Source organism: Temnothorax longispinosus, chromosome 4, assembly GCF_030848805.1.
Source record: "Temnothorax longispinosus isolate EJ_2023e chromosome 4, Tlon_JGU_v1, whole genome shotgun sequence".
NCBI lineage: Eukaryota > Metazoa > Arthropoda > Insecta > Hymenoptera > Formicidae > Temnothorax > Temnothorax longispinosus.
Genome location: NC_092361.1, coordinates 2028203 through 2051695, shown reverse-complemented (window position 1 = coordinate 2051695; position 23493 = coordinate 2028203). Strand labels below are relative to the sequence as shown.

The following is a 23493-nucleotide window of genomic DNA, read 5'->3' as shown; positions in this document are numbered from 1 at the left end:
CTCGCGCACAAGCGGAAAGTTCTCGATTACATATCACTTTTTTCGAAATGTAACAAAATGTGTTAACGTTAACCCCTAATTTGTTTTAGGTATTGATTTCCCTTCTTCCAGTCTCGCCATCTCTTACGTTTTTTCTCCGTGCTCAAGTAATCGCTCGTTGTAACACGTTTTTTTGGCTTTGCGACAACTTCCGATTTCGATGCCGTATTAATACCTTGTGTTACGTCCGCATCTTCTGCAATCTTTCTTTGTTCATCAAAATCTGAATTTAGTTCCTCCTCGTTCGAATGTTTGCTGCAAAAGAAATAAAAAGAAAACGATAAAATTTACTTGTTCGCGTAATATTTACGTTGATTGTACGTGATTAATTTATCTTTACCTTTCCAATTTTATCGAGTTAATACAGCTAATAAGTATGATCTTCACTGGAACTCCTGATAATTACAGGCACCAGCTTTTCCGGCAATTTTTGTTTACGATCTACGTTAAGGTAGTTCTCCGCGTCCTTGTACTAGAGAAAGTCGATTTTCTCTAGATTTTCTTGAAACTGTGAATATACGTTAATTTAGGTGTGTTTTATGCGTGGTATAAACTTCAGTACCTCTTGCGGTATAAATCGAGATATACTGAGCCTCCAAAGTTTCAATTTTTACCAAAATTTAGTAAAAGTTGAAACTTTGAGGCTCAGTATCTTGATTTTTTATACCGCAAAGAGGTACTGAAGTTTATACCACGCATAATTAAAACACACCTAAATTAACGTATATTCACAGTTTCAAGAAAATCTAGAGTAAATCGATTTTCTCTAGTACAAGAACCGGAGAACTACCTTAAAATGATTGGGCTAGTATCATATGAGTCAATATAAGGACTATTTTTATTTTAAGAAAAACCATTTTTATGGATATATTCTAGACACTTGTATAATTACTGATTTTATAATGTAACTTTTCATTCGATTATGTATCAATTTATCTACTGATAAATGTAAACAATTCAAGATTTGACTTCAGTTGACATTCGTACAATAAGAGAAATGTCGCGATTGTGATGATCGTGTCGGAGTGTCGGGCGGATGAGCAACAAGTCGTCGGGAGCAACAAGTGAGCTCGTCGGGGAAGTGTCTCGCGCCGTCGAGGCGGACTTCGAGTAAACGGCAAATTCGAAACGTGCCCGTGCGCGTTCGACGGTAAATTCACGTGGCTCGACTCCTCGCATCGCGTTCGTCGGTTAAGAAACGACGTCGTGGTGACGACGAATATCGCGCAGGGAGTTTGCGGGAACGGTTTGACGGCGCTTTTCTCGACGCACTTTAAAATGGTCAAACACTGGGATCATTGTCGCTGCAAAACAGGATGTAAAGGAAGGATGTGCAAATGCGTAAGAACTCAAATAAAATGCACCTCAGACTGCGACTGTCAAAAAGATGCAAATGCTGCAGACTGCAATAATGTAAGTATAAATATTTAATTAATGTATTATAAATATAATAGTAAAGGCTCATAAGATTCTAAATCAATCAAAGAAAGATGGAGCGTGGACAGTTTATTAAATTGGGATATATGTATATGTACAGTATGTACATTACAATTCGTTAATTCTTTACGGAAGTATAGAATATATGAACACCAACACCTTATTGTTACGGCTCCACGCTCCATCTTTCTTTGATTAATGTATTATATATAATAAATACATAACTAATGTATTTTTTAGCCTTTCTCTCAGGAAAATGATATCGACAGTAGCAATGCTACTGAAGCAGCCTCATCACAAGAGGCAATAATTGAAAATCTGACACAACAATTAACAAGTTTAAAAACAGAATTAAAATATCAAACGGAATTAATAAACAAAGATTTAAGTACGAAAAACGAAGAGTTGCAAATTTTGACACAGCAATTAATGAGTTTAAAAACAGATTTAAAAAATCAAATGGAATTAAACAAAGGTGCAAATGTCTGCAATAATGTAAGTATAAATATTTTAATAATGTATTATAAATATAATAGTAAAGGCGGGGTGACGGCTGGAATCCTTTTTTTTTATATAATAGTAAAGGCTCATAAGATTCTAAATCAATCAAAGAAAGATGGAGCATAGAGCCGTAACAAGGTGTTGGTGTTCATATATTTTATACTTCCGTAAAGAATTAACGAATTGTAAATTGTAATGTATGTACATACTGTACATATACATATACCCCAATTTAATAAACTGCCTGAGGTAATATTTTTCGCAATAAATTCTTTACGTTTTTTTAAACAATTAAATCGTTTAAATTTAATTCCGGGGTAGGGAAGGGTATTAATTTTCCAAGATAGTTGTGTTTCAAGTCCGACAAATTTGCGGCGCGCAGTTTATTAAGTTGGAATATATGTATATGTACAGTATGTACATTACAATTCGTTAATTCTTTACGGAAGTATAGAATATATGAACACCAACACCTTGTTACGGCTCCACGCTCCATCTTTCTTTGATTAATGTATTATATATAATAAATACATAACTAATGTATTTTTTAACCTGCCTCTCAGGAAAATGATGTCGACAGTAGCAATGCTACTGAGACAGCCTCATCACAAGAGGCAATAATTGAAAATCTGACACAACAATTAACAAATTTAAAAACAGAATTAAAATATCAAACGGAATTAAACAAAAATTTAAGTACGAAAAACGAAGAGTTGCAAACTTTGACACAGCAATTAACAACAGATTTAAAATGTCAAAAGGAATTAAACAAAGATTTATGTTCGGAAAACGAAGAATTGCAAAATTTGAATCAAAAGATGGATAAAGAACGCAGAAAATTATTGCATCACGTGATTCACGAAATGAAGGACAATATAAAAGTATTTTGTCGAGTGCGTCCACGAACGCCGAAAGAAACTAAGCAGATGAAAGCGTAAGTAAATGTGTTTTGCAATTATTAGAGAAAATTTAATTGATTATTAAAATAAGAACACAGGATTACTTTTTCAACTGTATTTTACAATTTCTGCAGAACACAAGTTGGTCTTCGTATGTATTTTACATTGTATGTCATAACACTGCAGCTTATTTTATAGATTCTTTTTTTCTTAATTGTATGTGTTTTTAAATAAATAATCGATTGCAAATACAGTTGAAAAGTAGTTGCAAAAGTGTATATAAAATAATATATAATTATATATAATAAATAATGTATATTAAAAAATTTTGTATAAAGTTTTTGAGAAGATCAAATTTGGAAATTAAAAAATTAATAATACATTTTCTTAATTCTTTTCTTAATTTGATGAGTTTCTTTCAGCACGTACTCTATAAATAAAAATATATTTTATTCAAGGGAATAAAAGAGATTATTTTGATATTTTGATATATTGTTTGTTACAGGTTGTGTAATATACGCTTCATTGACGATTGTACTATTGAAGTGGGTAAATCGGATGGATCAGATGCAATGAGCTGCAGTGGAAATAAGCTACGAGGAACAAAACAAGAATTTTCATTCAATAAAGTATTTGCTCCGAATGCTTCGCAAGCAGATGTGTTCGAAGAATTATCCCTTTTAGTACAATCAGCAATTGAAGGATATAATGTTTGTGTATTTGCTTATGGTCAGACTGGTTCTGGCAAGACATATACTATGGAAGGAAAATCTGAGTTAGAGACTGAAGGGATGATACCTAGAACAGTATGTTTTTATATATATTTATAATATAATATATGTATATGTATGTATATATGCGTGTGTAATTAAATAATACTTTTATATAAATATTTAAATTTACGACTGTAATTTAACTTTTTAGAATCAAAAAGAAAATCGAACGTGTATGTAATTTCAGGTACGTTATATATTCAGTGAAATGGAACACTTAGAACGTCTTGGCTGGAAATATCGAATAGAAGCAAGTTTTCTGGAAATTTATAACGATAATATCGTTGATCTTCTCGATTCTGAACCAAAAACACACGAAATACGAATGGTTGACAATAAAGGTCAAGATTTATGCGTTAGCAACCTTCAGATCAAAGAAATACACAGTCCAGAAGAATTACACGAATACCTACGAACTGCACAACACAACCGAGAAGTTGCAGCTACTCAGTCAAATAAACGGTAATTTTGTTTATTATATGATTAAATATTTATTAGGATATATAATTTAACATAGAATTTAATTTAAAATAAATAATAATTTGCATTTTAGATCATCCAGATCGCATTTAGTAGCAAGAATGCGCTTGATTGGTACACGTGTTACGAAACAAGAAGGGTCAATTTCCACAATAGGAAATCTGAATTTAGTGGACTTAGCCGGGTGTGAACGTTTGACAACCGAAGGACCTCCTAGCCCGAACAGAGAATTAGCGGCAGCTAAATATATTAACACCTCTTTAGCCAATCTTGGCAACGTAATTTTAGCACTATCGAAAAAACAGGAACATGTACCTTATCGAAATTCGAAATTGACCCGTTTGCTTGAGCCTTATCTAGGTGGCAATTCAAAAACTTTGATGTTATTAAATGTATCTCCATTAGACGAACATTTAAACGAAACATTAAATTCACTGAAATTTGGTAGTAATGTAGCTAATAATTGCAAGACAGGAAGTATTAAACGACCGAGCCCGCGAATAGAAAAACAGAAAAACGTGGGATATTTAGGGGTGTCACCCCTTCGCGACTGATTTTAAGTCGTGCTCCTGCCATCACGTTGCTCCGAGTTCGTTCGGCCGAGTCCGCGCGGCGGTTCCACAGTGACCACAGTTCGCTCTCCGCGGCTTGCCGTGTTACCTCGAAGTGAAACGTGGTTTTCCTCCCCTTTCCGGTGTGCTGTGTGCGCGTACACTGCGTGTGTGTATATATGTAGCATGATTCATTTTATTCTTCACGTTAGAGTTAATAGTTAGTGTTAACAATTGGAAAAAGTGGCCTTTATGCGAATAATAATTGTAAAAAAAAAAAACGTAATTTTGTGGCAGAATATATTTATTACATTGTAAATGTGCATTTTTATTTCAGAAACATCTTTAAAAATAAATTTAATACCGTGTTAAAATTAAGTTCATTATTCATATATTTATGTTGGTAATTGTAAAAAAAAAACGTAATTTTGTGGCAGAATATATTTATTACATTGTAAATGTGCATTTTTATTTCAGAAACATCTTTAAAAATAAATTTAATACCGTGTTAAAATTAAGTTCATTATTCATATATTTATGTTGGTAATCTAAAAATTTAATTCCATAGTCAATATAACTTGTCTCCATATATATAATTTCTCCAGAATTGATCGTTTTTTAATCTCATCGATACCACAGTATACATGTTTAGACAACGAGAAAAAGGTAACCGCGAATGCTGACGGGCGGCGTTGGACGACAAATTCGGAGCTTCGAAATACGATACGCGACACCAAATAAATCTCGAGAAATACGTTTATTTTAATATTGTTATGTATTATTTAATGCGAGGCATACTCTCTCGAATGTGATTAGACGATAAATAATTATAAAATGCTGTTGCATAATGCTAGCCAACGAGAAAAAGGTATAGCTGCGAATGCCGACGGGCAGCGCGTTGGACGATAAAGTCGGAGCTTATATAGAAATACGATAACTAAATGAATCGTGAGAAATACGTTTGTTTTAATATTATTATGTATTCTTTAATGCGAGGCATGCTCTCTCGAATGTGATTAGACGATAAATAATTATAAAATGCTGCTGCATAATGTTAGACAACAAAAAATAGGTAGCGGCGACTGCCTTTTTTTAGTGAAGGCTGCGCCCCCCACCTCTCTATTTCACTACAGTCATACATATACTTACAAATTAGAGCTCTTTTACGTGCATATATTTACCCAATTTCACGCTTTTACTGTAACACACATGAAATGTCTGCGTATCGACAATTAACAGTAATAAAGAAATATTAGCCAAATGTATATGCAATGACTTGAAAATAAACTATATATATCTTGCACAGTAATCATATATTTAAAGATATAATAATAATAATTATATGATTGCGTGAATATACGTTAAATGCGATGAAACGACAAAATTGCAGAAATTTAAAAGCAACATTAATTTTATTATTTAAAGTATTTTATTTAAAATATAAGAAATATATAATGGGATCTCAATCAATATTTTGTCTTTTTTTTCATAAAATCATCGTCGTCCAGTTTGTATTCTTACGAATTCTATGTTTTTGGGTACATCTTCAATATAAGTTTACATTCCAGTAAGCTAGCTCCCTTAGGAAATAGTTTGGCAGATCTAATGTAACATGTCCTGATCGACGTTCTCTATCACGTCTTATCATGTCAATGATTGCTTCTCGACGTTCTTCTCGTCGTTCCGCAGCTTCCTCCAAAGCAAGAAATGCCAAATTCTTGACCTTGTTTTGCGCGGTATCACTTTTGCTCAATACCGTCAGTAGTTTCATAATGCCTTTTCTCACAAGTTTTGCAGCGACGTCTTTCGTGCTTCTAATCATATTTGTCACAATTAAAATACTTTTTTCTTGCACCTCACTGTATGGACTAGTGAGTAAAAAGCGTAGAGATTCCAGACAGAAATTCGAATCGTAAATCTGCTTGCAAGCCCCTTTGTTCGCCTCTGTCAGCATCATTAGAGCTATAGCTGCTGACAAGCTAATAAGTACATTCGCGTTCTTGCACAACAACATAAGATGCTTAACTCGAGAATTGTCCTGCTCGAAATATTGGACGGCGACTTCATGGCTTAAAAACAACAGGTTTATAAGTGTTAGGGACCCACATTTCAAACCATTATCCTCGTCATTCAGAAAGGCCTCGATCTTCTGAAACACCCCCTCTTTGCATATATGTTCTCGCATGCTGCCGTTGACTTTAGCAAGGTCGCACAAAACTAATAGAGTCGCAGAATTCTTCAAAATGGAACACTCCGGATTTAGGAGATTTATGATCGGCCGAACAACCTCCATCATTATCTGACCGGGAAATGCAATCTTAGGATGTTTGTTGAGTCCCAGAAGAACCAGGGCTTCTGAAGCTTCCTTTTTTCCCTTGTCCGTGCCGTTCAGCGCTAACGATAACAATGCCTTCGGGCCGCCTTGTTGAATCACTATTTCTCTCACTTCGCGCGGACAGCATATCATGTTGAAAATGCGGGCTATCAATTCCTTGCAGTTCTGGCTGTCCATTTCAGCGAGGCTCGCCAGAGCGCTAATCACACCGGCCTTCGCTAACACGCTTCTTCTTCCCACTGCGTTTCTGTCGAACAGATTATATCCCTCGAAGTAACGTTTAGCAAACATTACCAATTCTATCATCTCGGGTATGTGTTCTTGCTCGACATAAGCGTTGCAAAGATTCACCAACGTCGTAAGCGCGGCATAAAGAACCGATTGATCGTCAGTCTTGGTATTGGATCGAGCCAGCTCGATCATTGCTCGAATAGCTTGTTGGTCCTCGATCAACTCGTCTTTGACGTCGTCGTCGAAAGTGAGGTACGACAGGCCTTTAATAGCCCATTTACTCATATCTTTTTCCCTCTTGGGATTAATCAGGAATCGTTTACAAATCTTGGATAACTTCTTCGTCGCTCCATACGGGAACAGTTTGATAGTCGGAGAGCAGAGTCCGTTTTCGAAAATGGTTAACTTGCACAAACCCACTAACGCTCGAATTCGAATTGAATCATGCTTAGAATAATACAGGTTCTGCAATATATCTCGACCTCCCAATAGGAATTTGTTGGCCTTCTTACATTTGGTTATAGCGGCAACGATACATTCGCAAACCACTTTCTGTTGCAGTACGTCATCCGTTTTCGCCATGGCGAGGATCATCTCAACAACTTCTTTTTTACAGATAATTGAGTCCGCAATGTCTAATGGGCCGAATATTAATGTTATTGCAAGTACTATACGCACCTGTAAAACAATCGATTAACAAATTATGATTTTTTACATTTTGTGAACCAATAATTAGTTTAATAAATATCAATACAATTACAGTTTTATTTAATTTTGATTAAAAATAAGAAAAATCTCTGGTCGCAAAAACTAAAAGAAATTAAGCTTTAGAAAAAAAAACTATGAATGAAAAAATCAAATTCTTCAATAAATTTCCATGAAATTCTATGTGGCGGCTAGGAGCGCCCGAACAGACGGCGGCGCAACCGCTACACCGAGCGCGTACAAGCGCGCCCCTGCCGAATGGCAACCCATTCTTCACGTCCTGCTGGCGCGCGCTCGTAGCCGCCACATTCTATTATAATCGTATATTAATTTAAAACTTACAAAATACTGATAATTTAAAAAAGATCTTTTCCGACATTTTTGCTTTAAAAAGTTTAAATTGTTCAAAAAAACTAGAATAAACAAACTCTTTATTTTTAAATAATTCAAAGAGTAAAAAAAATCTCGGAAGACAATACCTTGGATTCAGTGTCGGATGAAAGTAGTTTATCTCTAATAAATTCATCAATGGCGTTGATAAATTTTTTCTTAGCAGTATTACAGTGCACGTTTTCAAATATATTTGCTATGCACACACTGATTATAGTTCGCGTGAAAGACGTGATGTCCATCGAAGATTCATATTTGTAGTCTTCCATTTCACCGGCTATATCCATCAATTTTTCGACACCGCGAAGTTCGACAAATCGTTCGGCCCAGTCTAATGTAGTTACCAAATAAATGTTACGCATAATAAGTTGTATTATTGCGTCTCTAGCAAGGCCTGTTAGCGTTCTACTTGTTACACTATTCAGCAAGCCCGACAGAATCGTATCAATTTCTTTCTCATGCGCTTCGCATAACGCCTTGTCGGGTTTTGAATCGGGTTCTTCACTCATGCCGCTGTAAATGTTCAATATATTCTGAAACAAAAATATGCAAAAAATTTTCAATTATTGAAATATGTATAATAACTACACGTAATTTACTCGATATTTACCTGCAAACAATATTGAGACGCGTTAACTCTCTCTGCACACGTGCTGTTCATTACTTCCAGACACCAAAGCAAACCGACATGTTCCACAATGGACTCGGTTCGACCAATATCGTTTTGACATAACTCGCCTACAATACGAATAGCGTTACCGATCATTTCCTCGTTCTTTTCCACTTTCTCTTCCACAAATCGTACGATTTTGGATACACCTCCCTTTTTGCAGATCTCGTCGGCACCAACTCTTTCACGTGCGAGCACAAGCAAATTGTTCATAGCGGCTTCACGTTTTTCGTTATCTGTGCTCACGTTGAATGCTACATCCAGCATTTGTGATACCTAATACGAAGCAAAATTATGTGTATAATGAAATATAATAAAAATATAAATAACTGTGAAAGATTATATTTGTATGACTTAATTTTTATCCATATAAGATGTGTAGACTATTAACAATAATAATACTTATATACATATATAGATAAAAGAAAGTACAACTTAAATCCATTTCTCAAATTAAATATGATATCGAATCAAACAGAAACTCTTACTGAAGTATTCAGTATAAAACATATGTTACACAATTTTTACATTACATATATCCTATTTATCATCTCTTGCGAGTTAATGCATTTCTATAGAAGTATATTTACCTTGGCACTGATTTCCATATTCTCATTACGGCGTTCTTGTATAATTTCAAATAAGCGCGTCGCTATGGTCTGAATAACTTTGTTATTGGGGTCAGATGAAATAATGATCTCCGCGTCCCGATATGCCTCCTCGAATCTCTCTAACGCTTCTAGTGCCTGACATCTGCGATACAGTGCTTTGTTACAACATATCTTTAACGCGGTGTCGCAGTCTTCAACCACTTTCTCGTAATCGTGTAGCATTAAATGTACTGCAGCTCGATTTTTGTAGTACACTCCTGTCTCGGCGTTGTCCTCTTTTATTATTTTCAGTGCGTTTGTATAGTGTCTCTCGGCGTCTGACCAATTGCCTTTGTTAAATTCTTCATTACCCTTCTCTTTCCATTCCTGTGCAGTCATGTCTGACTTTGCCATGGTGAAATAACTCTACAAAATATATGACGCTGCATTATATATTAAATATGAAATAACTCTCTGTGATACTTTATATGTATATTATCTTAACTGCAAAAAGCATAGAAGAAAACAACAACAGAAATCAATCACTGACGTCATCATTCAGCGTTCGTTCTTAGAACTTCCAGAAATTATGCATATTAGAATTACAGAGGATTACTGGACGATGTGGAACCATCCCGACGACTTACGACGCTACATGCAAATATTTTATTGCGTCCAGGGGTAATTTACATTCATCCCTTTTTTGCGTCGAGAATTCAACTTCCCCGAAAGAGAACTTGACAAAAGCAAGCGAATTATCTGAGTCGCGATAAATATACTTGCGTGAGGATGAATCTCATTCCATCGACATTTTTTCAGACATGAAAAAATGGTAACGTTAACCGAATATTTGTTTTTCAGTTTTTGATACATCTAGGCCCGGTTTCACCAACGTGATTTAATCTAATCGTTTGATTAAACTCACTCTTCGTCTCTTTCTAGGGGGACAGTTAGAAAGAGACGAAGAGTGAGTTTAATCGACCGATTAGATTAAATCACGTTGGTGAAACCGGGCCCTAGAGTTTTTTGTTAATTTCTTGAGTTATTAATGACCTCGTGTAGTTCTTTTTCTCGATTATTACTAACGTATCTCATATTACTTTTAACCTTTGTTATATTGTTGAATCTTCGTTCAGACCGTCTGCGAAACAAAACAGAATGTAAATTCTTTACCTGTCGGATAGCTCTTCCTCTTCGTAACGTTCTCTCGTGCTGCTCGCACACCCTAACTTTCTCTACTTTTCAACTGATCGATCTTTCAACGATGAACGAGAGCAACTAAATAAACCGGCAAACATTAAAGATCGAGTCGATTGAGGATTAAGGGCGCGGATCGCGGCTTACAAGTAACAGCGTTTACAGCCACGTGACTGGCGTAGCAAATGAGACACGACGCTGCATCAGCTGTATGTCATGTGACTTTTACGCAGCATCAGCTGCATGTCATGTGACTTTTAAAAGCGCGGGTTCAGCCCGGTGCTATATGTACGTCTCCGTGTATGCGTTATTTCATACAATAAATAATATTAATATTATACTTCGACAAATTTATGTAACAAATAAACCGTATCTATCTAAATATGTCCTGCGCAGTAAACATATATTTAAAGCTAGATTAAAGATATATAAACACGAATATAATTATATGATTGCACGACTACGTTTTAAACGACAAAATTGCAGAAACATAAATGCAACATTTATTTTATTATTTAAAGCACTTTATTTGAAATATAAGGAATATTATAGGACATTCAGATCTCAAATATTTTGTCCTCTTTCAATAAAGATATCGTCCTGTTAGTATCCATCCGAATTTTAAGTATACGTTTAAGGATACAAGGTTTTCAGTACGTTCATATACCCATAATTTTATTTCCAAATAATTTAGAAGGTCTAATTGTCCTAATCGACATGCTGTATCACGTTCCCATCTTATTACGCTGAGTGCTTCTTTACTAGATCGTTCCGCAACAGCCTCTAAAGCAATGGATGTCAATTCCTTGATATTCTTGTTCTCTACGGTACTCTTCTTGTTTCTCAATGCTCTCAGTAGTTCCATTATGTCTGTTTCGATTTTTGCAGCAACATCTTCCACGCTTCTTATCATACTTAGCAAAAATATAACACCCATTTCTTGTACGTTATTGCTTGGATTGGTGAGTAAAGAGCGTAGAAATTCCAGCCAGAAATTCGAGTCGAAAACTTTCTTGCAAGCCTCTTTGTTGGCCACCGTCAGCTTCACTAGAGCTGCAGCTGTTGCAAACTTAATATCTTGATTCTCGTCCTTGTACAATAACATAAGATACTCAATTCGAGAATTATCTTGCTCGAAATACTGAATAGCGATTTCACGGCTTAATATCAAAGTGTTTATAAGATTTGCAGACGCCAATCTCAAAAGATAATCCCACTCGTACCTAAAGCCTTCAATCTTCTGAAATACTCCTTCTTTGAATATATGTTCTCGCATGCTGTTGTCGATTTTAGCTAGATTGCACAAAGCTGTTAGAGTCTGGCAATTTTCATTAACGGAACACTCTGGGTCCAGGAAATTTACAAACAGCCGAACAATTTCTACTTTTATTTTCTGGCCGGGAAATGCAACCTCAGGATGTATCGTGAGTGCTAGACAGACCAGGGCTAGCGAAGCCTGCTTCTTTCCCTTGACTGTGCCATCCAGCGCTAACGACAACAATGCCTCCGTGCCGCCGTGATCAACAACTATTTTTCTCAATGTCTGTTCATTGCAAACATATATTATTATCGCGTTGAAAACGCGCGCTATCAATTCCTTGCAGTTCTGACTGACCGTTTCGGCGAGGTCCACCAGAAAGCTAATCACATTGGCATCCAGTAAGTCGCACAATCTTTCGAATTTTCCAATCTCGGGTTTTTGCTCGTCATAAGCGTTGCACATGTTCACCAACGTCGTAAGCACGTCGAAGAGAACCGATTGATCACCAGTCTTGGCGATCTCAATCATCATATGAATGGCTTTTTTATCTTCGATCAACTTCTCTTTGACTCCGGGGTTGAAAGTCAGATACGACAGACCTTTTACGGCCAACTTTATCATATCTTCTTCTTTCTTTGGATTAATTAACAATCGTCTGCAAGCCTCCGATAGTCCGATAGTCGCGTCTGGGTCTCCGGAACTACCTAACTTACTTAAACCCAGTAACGCTTGAACCCGAATTGAATCATCCTTGGATTGACACAGCCTTTTCAATATATTAACACCTTGATTTATGATCGCGTCGATCTTGTCTTTTCTGTTCACAGCGGCAACGATACATTTGAGAGCCACTTTCTGCTGCAATACATCATCCGTTCCCGCCATAACGAGGATCATCTCTAAAATCCCTTCTTTAACCACAACTGCGTTTCCAACATCTGACGGACCGAGTAATAAGGTTGTTATCGCAACTACAACACGCACCTGTAAAACAATCGATTAACTATTAATTAAGTTTTACGTTTCGTAGAACAATATCAATTTAAAATCAAGGAAGCTACAATGTTATTTAATTTTGATAGAGAATAGGAGTAATAAATTAATTACGCTTCAGAAAATACCACAGATGGCAAAGTCATATTCTTCAGTAAGTTTCCATTAAACTCTAATATAATCGTATTTTAGTTTAAAACTTACAGAATATATACAATATCAACAATTAAAAGAAATCTTCTTCGACATTTTTGCTTTAAAAAGTTTAAATTGCTCAAATAGGCTGTTAAAAAAAGATACTCGGCTTTTTATTTTGAAACAATTTAAATGATAAGAAATGATTGAAAGTTACAAAATTCATACTTTAGATTGTATGTCAGGCGAATGCAATTTATCTTCAATAAATTCATCAACGGCGTTGGTAAATGTTTTCTCATCATACCAGTTCTCACACACGTTATCATATATTCTTGCTAAGCACAGACTGGTTATAGTTCGCGTGGAAGACGTGATGTCTAGCAAAGATTCAGAATTGTATTCCTCCATTTCACCGGCTACCTCCATCAATCTTTGCACACCGCGAAGTTCGACAAATCGTTTGGCCCAGTCTAACGCAGTATAATGAATGTTATGCGTAATAAGTTTTATTATTGCATCTCTAGCAAGGCCTGTTATCGTTCTACTCGTTATACTGTACGACAAGCAGAACATAATCGTGTCTATTTCCTTCTTATGCGCCTCATATAAATCTTCATTACGATTTGAATCAGGTTTATTATTCATGCCGCTGTAAGTGTTCAATATATTCTGAAACAAAAATATGCAATAAATTTGTAATTACTGAAATACATGTATAATTACACGTATCTTACTCGATATTTACCTGTAAACAATATTGAGACGCGTTAACTCTCTCTATAGATGTGCTGCTCATTATTTCCAGGAACCAAGGCAAACCGACGTATTTCATAACGGACTCAGTTCGACTAATATTGTTTTTGCATAACTCGCCTACAATATGAATCGCGCTACAGAGTATTTTCTCGTTCTTTTCCACTTTCACAAGTTGTGCGATTTTGGATACACCTTCCTTTTTGAAGATCTCCTCGGCACCATCAGTTTGGTCAAGTGCGAGCCCAAACAAATAATACATAGCGATGTCACGTTCCTCCTCACTTGCGTACACGTAAAATGCTAGATCCAGCATTTTTGATACCTAATACAATGCAAAATTAAGAGTATGCTTAAATATAATGATCTGTAATAAAAATTTAAATAACTGTGCGTGAGATTAAATTTTTATGATGTAATTTTTACCCGTATAAAGTGTGCAGACTATTAATCAACAAGAATTAATAATTATATAATAAAAGAGACAAAAATTTAAATCCATTTGTCAAATTATATGTGATATTGAGTAAAACAAAAACTTTTACTAATACTTACATCCAGTATGAAAAATGTGTTGCATTTTTATTATTTTATCTAGATTAAATTATTATGTCTTGCGAGTTGACGGATTTTTTAACAGTTATGTTTATTTACCTTGGCACTAATATGTGAGCTTTCCTTACGTTCTTGTACAATTTTATGTAAGCGCTCCGCTATGCATTGAAAATCTTCATTATTGGGATCAGATGAAATAATAATCTCTGCATCCCGATATGCCTCCTCGAATCTTTCTAACGCTTCTAGTGCTTCACATCTTCTACGCAATGCTGTGTTACAATTTTGCTTTAACGCACTGTTGCAGTCTTCAACCACTTTCTCGTAATCGCGCAGCTTTAAAAATGCAGCAGCTCGATTTTGGTAGTATATTTTATAAGTATCGTCTTCGTCTAGTTTCAGTGCGTTTGTGTAGTGACTCAATGCTTCTGACCAATTTCCTTTTTCAAACTCTTCATTACCCTTCTTGTTCCATTCCTGTGCATTTATAATCATAACTGACTTTTTCATGGTGGAATATGTCTACAACACAAATTATATGATATTGCATTATGACTTAACATAGAAAAACTCTGACATTTTATATCGTGTTTTTTATTTATATATGTATTATCTTAAATGCAAAAAGCACAGAATGTAAAACTTTTTTTAATAACTTCGCGAATATTAACACCCCGACAGCCGCGTTTTCCATACTTATCAAATCACGTTGCGCACAACGTCGAAACTTTGTCGCCATCTCCAATTACATCACGCTTTAGATATGTGTAAATAAATAAAAATATTGGCTTTCTAAAAGTTATAGCATAATATAATTTATTTACAATGTTATTCTTATAACAAAGGACGTATATTCCAAAAAAAAGAAGTATATTTAAAAATAAGATTATTAAAAAAGACAACGAAATGATAATGATCATCACGTGCCTTATTATGCGATGTTCAAAAAGATAAAAAAAGAACCAACTTATTGTTACTCGTACAGCTGCTGGCAATTGATACTAATCGTAATACTTTTAACAATTCTTGCGCATGCAGTATCGGCTATTATATCAAAGGCTTCCGATTGCAAACAGTAAAAAATAACGATCTCATTATACGCAGCAAAGCGAGTTACCCAAAAACAGAGACATATCTGCGACAAAGGCAATGACTATCACCTCAATTCAAATATTTGCAATAAAGCAATGAACATTGACTGTACAAACATTTACATTACAATTTCACTTTCCACTTGACTCGCATATATTGATTCATCGATGAGACGAACGACATTGCCCGACTAATGAGATGCCTATATCGCATGAATAATAAATCAACGTTATAAATATCGTCAGTCGAGCATAATAAACTTAATCGATCGGAAGCGAATTTTGGGGACTCAATAAACGTAAAATAATATCCTGCAATCCATAACAAAGAACATTTTAATAATGTTTTCGGATATACAATGTCTGCTCCGTTCCATTTTGTTTCATTTGATAAATTTAACAGAAAATCCAGATTTTACCGCACAATTTTTCTCTGTAAAATTATTTGCACATATTTAATTAATTTTTTTTCTAACGTTCACCTTTCAAATAGCCCGATGAGTCTTCATCGTGAAAATTATTTCCGCGAGCTTCCGTCAAAAATGAAGATACTCGCAACGTTTATATTGACGGCGCACGAGCGAGTGTATCTCAATTACTTTACGCCACGAGCTGCATGCATAACGTGAAATTTTCCAAGCTATATAGATGCACGTCGATAATCGATCGATTTCGGAAGCGGCAATAAAGGACGCCGTATTTTTTTCCAAACGAGAAATTCGCCGAGCCGCGTGCACGCGACTCCGAAGATCCCTATCCGCGTTATCGATCCACGATCAGGCCGGCATCGCGATCCTGGAAAGCCACACGCATCCGTTCAGTCTTCCGGCCACCTCAGGAAGTAGGCGTTGGTGACCGAAATTGATAGTGGCTCGGCGCCGAAATAATTCGCGCTCGTTAATCATCGCCTTACGTCCCATCTGCCGCGCCCGGTGACTACGAAACTCGACTCACTCGCCAAGACCAAAAAGCACTGATATGTATAATATGGATAAAAAATAAACGCACAGTTCAATAATAATGCAATTAACCATTTCTAGCGTGTACCTACCTGCATATACATTATTGTAATCAATTGTTGCAATAATTTCTATATTAGATGGTCGACTTTCATTAAACATTGGAAAACAACAGAAGAAGTTAATTGTTTCAGTAATTATGTAGTGTTTATTCGCAGAATCTCCAGAAGCTGTTTGTGCATATTAGACGATGTGAAACTATATATTCAGACAACTTATTATGGCACTACATGCAAATATTTGATTTCATCTTAACGCGCTAGATGCAATTATATATACGCCTTGCTGCAAGAGTAAAAAACAATTTTACCATCCTCCCTTTTTTACGGAAATTCAACTTCCCCGACGAAAGAAAATCTGACAAAGGCGAGCGAATTCTGAGACACGCAAAAAATTTACTTGCGCGAGAATGAATCTCATTCCATCGACATTCTTTCTTACATTAAAGTACTTAAAGATGTTCTATAGGTACTGTCCCAACCAAAAGTATGCAGAAAATATTAAGAACTCTGATATATTAATTCTCCAGGGATCCAAAGACAAAAAAATCTATATAAATAGTTACGGAACATCTAATAGAATGTAAAATACGTAAATTTAGTGACTGTAAATAACTGTTACTACTTTTTTTTTTTTTTTTTTCCAAAAAAAAGTTGTAAATTGTTTCAAATTTTATTGCTATATTTTTGTTTGTTGATGATCTGCTTGTGTGTAAAGTATTATTATATTGCATGGTTACATTTTTTAATGTTTACACTTTTCTCTGCAGAACCCTTTGTAAAACGGATATTCAAGAATTGATAACTTTTTATCTAAATTGTAAATCGATTTGAAATTTAGCCCCGAACTTTGAAAGAGAATACACAATATGATATTAAATTTTCGTCAACTTCGTTATATTTTAACTAACTCTTTAGAACACCCTTACATACCGTCAACCGAGTATTTGTTTTTCAGTTTTTAATGCATCTAGAGTTCTTTGTTCATTTCTTGAATTATTAATGACTTCGTGTGTCCTCGTGTGGTTTCTTTTCCCGATTATTACTAACGTATCTCGTATTACTCTTAACAGTCTTTGTTATATTGTTGAACCTTCGTTCAAACCGTCTGCGAAACAGAACAAAACGTGAATTCTTTACCTGACGGATAGCTTCCTCTTCGTAACGTTTTTTCGTGCTGCTCGAACACCCTTAACTTTCTTCACTTATCAAATGATCGACTTTTCAACGAGTGCAACTAAATAAACCGGCAAGCAGTAATGTCTGATTGAAGGTCATTAAGAACGTGGAGCGCGGGTCGTGGCTTCCAAGTCACAGCGTTCATAGCCACGTGACCGGCGTAGCAAATGGGCGCGTTCAGCAGACCAAGCCGCTGAGTAGCAGTCGAACGTGATTGGCTCTCACTTTTAGAACCAACGAATCAACGCATAGAGTTGATAAGACGAACTCAACAGTGTCTGCTGAACGCGGCCAATGAGACATGACGCTGCCTGTCATTTGACTTCCAAAAGCGCGGGCTCGGCCCAGTGATATATGTATGTACGTCTCCGTGTATGTATTATATATTTCATGCTATATATGTCAATATTCTACTATGCAAATTTATGTAACAAATAAATTAACTGTATGTATATGTCTTCCACAGTAAACATATATTTATAATAAAGATTAAAGATATATAACACAAATATAATTACATAATCGCATGACTACGTTTCGAACGACAAAATTGCAAAAATATAAACGTAACAGTTATTTTATTATTTAAAGCACTTTATTTGAAATATAAGGAATATAAACGACATTTAGATCTCTTGACCGGCGTAGGAAATGAGGTAACGATGCTACATGATGTATATCTCCGTGTACTTATTATTTCATACAATATATATATTATACTTTAGCAAAATGTAACACAAATGAACTGTATGTATATATGTCCCGCACAGTAAACGTATATTTCAAGATAAGTAAACACGAATATAATTATATAATTGCACTACGACAAAATTGTAAAAATTTAAATGCAACATTTTTTTTATTATTTAAAGCACTTTATTTAAAATGTAAGGAATATAAACGACATTTAGATCTGAAATATTTTGTCTTTTTTCAACAAAAATATCATCGTCCTGTTAGTATCTTTCCGAATTCTGAGTATATGTTTAAGGGTACATTTTTAGCACGTTCATATACCCATAACTTCTTTTCCAAATGATTTAGACGGTCTAATTGTCCTACATCACGTGATCGACATGCTACATCACGTTCCCATCTTATCATGATAATGAATGCTTCTCTATTAGATCGTTCCGCAACAGCCTCTAAAGCAATGGATGTCAATTCCTTGATATTCTTGTTTTGGACGGTATCATTCTTGCTCAGTGACCTTAGTAGATCTATTACATCCGTTTCGATGAGTTTTGCAGCAAAGTCTTCTATGTTTCTTATCATACTTAGCACAAATATAATACCCATTTTTTGTACGTTACTGCTTGGATTAGTGAGTAAAGAGCGTAAGAATTCCAGCCAAAAATTCGAATCAAAAACTTTCTTGCAAGCCTCTTTGTTGGCCACCGTCAGCTTCACTAGAGCTGCAGCTGCTGCGAACTTAATATCTTGATTCTCGTCCTTGTACAATAACATAAGATACTCAACTCGAGAATTATCTTGCTCGAAATACTGAATAGCGACTTCACGGCTTAATATCAAAGTGTTTATAAGATTTGCGGACGCCAATCTCAAAAAATAATCCCCCTCGTACCTAAAGCCTTCAATCTTCTGAAATACTCCTTCTTTGAATATATGTTCTCGCATGTTGTCGTCGACTTTAGCTAGATTGCACAAAGCTGTTAGAGTCTGGCAATTCTCATAAACGGAACACTCCGGGTTCAGAAGCTTTACGATCGGTTCAACAACCTCCGTGATTAGGTGACCAGGAAATGCAACCTCAGGACGTATCGTGAGTCCCAAATGGACCAGGACTCGCGAAGCAAGCTTCTTTCCCTTGACTGTGCCATCCAGCGCTAATGACAACAATGCCTCTGTGCCGCCTTGTTGAACAACTATTTCTCTCAATTCCAGTTGATTGCATATCGCGTTGATAACGCGGGCTATCAATTCTTTGCAATTCTGGTTCGTTTTGGCCAGGTTCTCTAAAACGGGCCAAATCTTCAAGGACCTGGTGAGGCTCACCATAGCAATGAGCACACCGGCTTTCGCTAACGCGCACAATCTGTCTTCAAAGTTGTCATCCAGTTCAGGTTTCTTGTGAAAATAATATTTGACAAACTTTGTAAATTCTATCATCTCAGGTATGTGTTCCTCATTGTCATAAGCGTTGCATAAGTTCACTAACGTCGTAAGCACGCCGAAGAGAACCGATTGATCACCAGTCTTGGCGATCTCGATTATCGTATGAATGGCTTCTTGATCCTCGATCAACTCCGCTTTGACTTCGGCGTTGAAAGTGAGATACGACAGACCTTTTATGGCCAACTTTCTCATATCTTTTTCTTTCGTTGGATTAATCAACAATCGTCTGCAAGCCTCGGCCAATTCCTTGGTCACTCCATCCGCGAACGGTTCGGTAGTCGCGTTTGGGTCTCCGGAACTACCTAACTTACTTAAACCCAGTAACGCTCGAACCCGAATTGAATCATCCTTAGATTGACACAGCCTTTTCAATATATTAACACCTTGATTTATGATCGCGTCGATTTTGCCTTTTCTGGTCACAGCGGCTACGATACATTCGAGAGCCACTTTCTGCTGCAATACATCATCCGTTCCCGCCATAACGAGGATCATCTCTAAAATTCCTTCTTTAACCACAAATGCGTTTCCAACATCTGTCGGGCCGAATAATAAGGTTGTTATCGCAACTACAACACGCACCTGTAAAACAATCGAGTAACTATTAATTAAGTTTTACGTTTCGTAGAACAATATCAATTTAAAATCAAGGAAGCTACAGTGTCATTTAATTTTGATAGAAAATAGGAGTAATTTCTAATAAATTACGCTTCAGAAAATACTACAGATGATAAAATCATATTCTTCAGTAAGTTTCCATTAAACTCTGATATAATCGTATTTTAATTTAAAATTTACAGAACATATACAATGTACAATTGAAAAATCTTCTGACATTTTTACTTTAAAAAGTTTTAATTTCTCAAATAAGCTATAGTAAAAAAAAATACTCGGTTTTTTATTTTGAAACAATTGAAATGATAAGAAAAGATCGAAAGTACAAAATTCATACTTTAGACTGTATGTCAGGCAAATCCAATTTATCTTCAATAAATTCATCAACGGCGTTGGTAAATGTTTTCTCATCATCACAGTTCTTATACACGTTTTTATATACCATTGCTAAGCACACACTGGCTATAGTTCGCGTGGAAGACGTGATGTATAGCAAAGATTCAGAATTGTATTCCTCCATTTCACTGGCTACCTCCATCAATCTTTGCACACCGCGAAGTTCGACAAATCGTTTAGCCCAGTCTAACATAGTTACGCAATGAATGTTACGCATAATAAGTTCTATTATTGCGTCTCTAGCAGGGCCTGTTATTGTTCTACTTGTTATACTGTACGACAAGCACAACATAATCGTGTCTATTTCCTTTTGCGCCTCGCATAAATCCTCGTTGAGATTCGAATCGGGTTTATTATTCATGTCGATGTAAGTGTTCAATATATTCTAAAACCAAAATATGCAATAAACTTTTAATTACTAAAATACGTATAAAATAACTACATGTATTTTACTCGATAATTACCTGTAAACAATATTGAGACGCGTTAACTCTCTCTATAGATGTGTTGTTCATTAGTTCCAGACACCAAGACAGACCGACGCGTTTCATAACGAACTTAGTTCGATTGAAATTGTTTCCGCATAACTCGCCTACAATACGAATCGCGCTGCAGATCACTCCCTCATTCTTTTCCACTTTCACAAGTTGAACGATTTTGGATACACCTTCCTTTTTAAAGATCTCCTCGGCACCTGTTTGGTCGCGTGCGAGCACAAGCAAATTATTCATACCGATTTCACGTTCCTTCTCACTTGCGTTCATGTCAAATGCCAAATCCAGCATTTCTAATACCTAAAACAAAACAAAATTAAGCGTATACTTAAATATAATGATCTGCAATAAAAATTTAAATAACTGTGACATTATATTTGTATGATGTAATTTTTACCCGTATAGTGTGCAGACTATTAATTAACAAGAATTAATAATTAAACAATAAGAGACAAAAACTCAAATCCATTTATCAAATTATATGTGATATTGAGTGAAACAGAAACTCTTACTAATGCATCCAATACGAAAAATGTGTTACAATTATTATTTTATCTAGATTAAATTATCATGTCTTGCTAGTTGACGAACTTTTTTAATAGTTTTGTAACAGTTATGTATATTTACCTTGGCACTATGTGACCTTTCCTTACGTTCTTGTACAATTTTACGTAAGCGCTCCGCTATGCGTCGAGAATCTTCGTCATTGGGATCAGATGAAATAATAATCTCCGCGTCCCGATATGCCTCCTCGAATCTCTCTAACGCTTCTAGTGCTTTACATCTTATACGCAATGCTGAGTTACATAGCTTTAACGCACTGTTGCAGTCTTCAACTACTTTCTCATATTTTCTCAGCTTTAAAAATGCAGCAGCTCGATTTTGGTAGTATATTTCTTTACAACCATCGTCATCTTCTACTTTCAGTGCGTTTGTGAAGTGACTTAATGCTTTTGAAAAATTGCCTTTTTCATACTCGGCGACACCCTTATTGTTCCATTGCAGTGCACTCATATCTGACTCTGTCATGGTGGAATAACTCTACAACACAAATTATATGATGTTACATTATATGTTTTAACATAGAAAGAGTCTGACATTTAATAACATATCTCTTGATATATGTATTATCTTAAATGCAAAAAGCATAGAAGATGAAATTATTACTAAATAATTATATGCATGCATGAGAAAACATGTATAATGGACCAAAAATAAACGCACAATTCAATAATAACAATGTAATTTCTAGTGTGAGACCTGCATGTAAATTGTAATCAATTGCAATAATTTCTATACTAGAAAGTTGACTTTCTAGTTGAACAATGGAAAATAACAGAAGTCAATCATATATGTCATCATTCAGCGTTATTCGTTCTCAGAATTTCTAGAAGTTGTGCATATTAGAATCAGACAATGTGGAACCATCCAGACGACTTATGACGCTACACGCAAATATTTTATTACGTCTTAATGCGACAGATATGCAATTATGTACGCTTTGCTGCAAGAATCAGGAGTAATTTACATTCCTCCCTTTTTTTGCGTCGAGAATTCAACTTCCCTGACGAAAGAGTCTGAGAAAGGCGAGCGAATTACCCGAGACGCGTGATAAATTTATGCGTAAGAATGAATCTCATTTCATCGACATTTTTTCTTACATGAAAAAATAGTACCGTCAACCGAGAATTTCTTTTTCAGTTTTTAATGTAGGTATCTCGAGTTCTTCGTTCATTTCTTGAGTTATTAATGACCTCGTGTGCTCTCGCGTGGTTTTTTTCCCGATTATTACTACGTATCTCATATTACTTTTAATAACCTTTGTTATATTGTTGAACCTTCGTTCAGCCTGTCGTTGAAACAAAACATAATGTAAATTCTTTACCTGTCGGACAGCTTCCTCTTCGTAACGAATGTTTGCTGCTCGAAAACCCTAGCTTTTCTCTGATTTTCAACTAATCGACCTTTCAACAAGTGTAACTGAACCGGCAAACATTAATGTAAGGCCATTGAGGATTGAGGGCGCGAGTCGCGACTTAAGTAGCGTTTATAGCCACGTGACTGGC

At 35.6% G+C, this 23493-nt stretch overlaps 4 protein-coding genes across 4 annotated transcripts; 1 reads left to right on the top strand and 3 right to left on the bottom strand.

Annotated features, from left to right (window-relative positions):
- Window positions 1-880: 880 nt before the first annotated feature.
- Window positions 881-4937, top strand: LOC139811685 (protein claret segregational-like). Its single transcript, XM_071776028.1, has 6 exons — window positions 881-1452; window positions 1717-1971; window positions 2541-2911; window positions 3382-3682; window positions 3837-4111; window positions 4203-4937. The coding sequence occupies exons 1-6, from the start codon at window positions 1318-1320 to the stop codon at window positions 4681-4683; spliced, it is 1818 nt and encodes a 605-aa protein (XP_071632129.1). The 5' UTR covers window positions 881-1317; the 3' UTR covers window positions 4684-4937.
- A 1209-nt stretch (window positions 4938-6146) lies between these two features.
- Window positions 6147-9278, bottom strand: LOC139811450 (protein unc-45 homolog B-like). The gene is made up of 3 exons (XM_071775733.1): window positions 8952-9278; window positions 8431-8874; window positions 6147-7924 (listed from the first exon to the last, which is right to left on the bottom strand). The coding sequence occupies exons 1-3, from the start codon at window positions 9276-9278 to the stop codon at window positions 6227-6229; spliced, it is 2469 nt and encodes an 822-aa protein (XP_071631834.1). The 3' UTR covers window positions 6147-6226.
- A 1982-nt stretch (window positions 9279-11260) lies between these two features.
- On the bottom strand, window positions 11261-14995 carry LOC139811658 (protein unc-45 homolog B-like). Its single transcript, XM_071775983.1, has 4 exons — window positions 14598-14995; window positions 13936-14268; window positions 13416-13859; window positions 11261-13043 (listed from the first exon to the last, which is right to left on the bottom strand). Exons 1-4 carry the CDS (start codon window positions 14991-14993, stop codon window positions 11382-11384), a joined length of 2835 nt encoding a protein of 944 aa, XP_071632084.1. The 5' UTR covers window positions 14994-14995; the 3' UTR covers window positions 11261-11381.
- A 3406-nt stretch (window positions 14996-18401) lies between these two features.
- On the bottom strand, window positions 18402-23459 carry LOC139811946 (protein unc-45 homolog B-like). Its single transcript, XM_071776474.1, has 5 exons — window positions 23313-23459; window positions 22055-22468; window positions 21398-21727; window positions 20875-21318; window positions 18402-20504 (listed from the first exon to the last, which is right to left on the bottom strand). Exons 2-5 carry the CDS (start codon window positions 22454-22456, stop codon window positions 18732-18734), a joined length of 2949 nt encoding a protein of 982 aa, XP_071632575.1. The 5' UTR covers window positions 22457-22468; window positions 23313-23459; the 3' UTR covers window positions 18402-18731.
- Window positions 23460-23493: the final 34 nt, after the last annotated feature.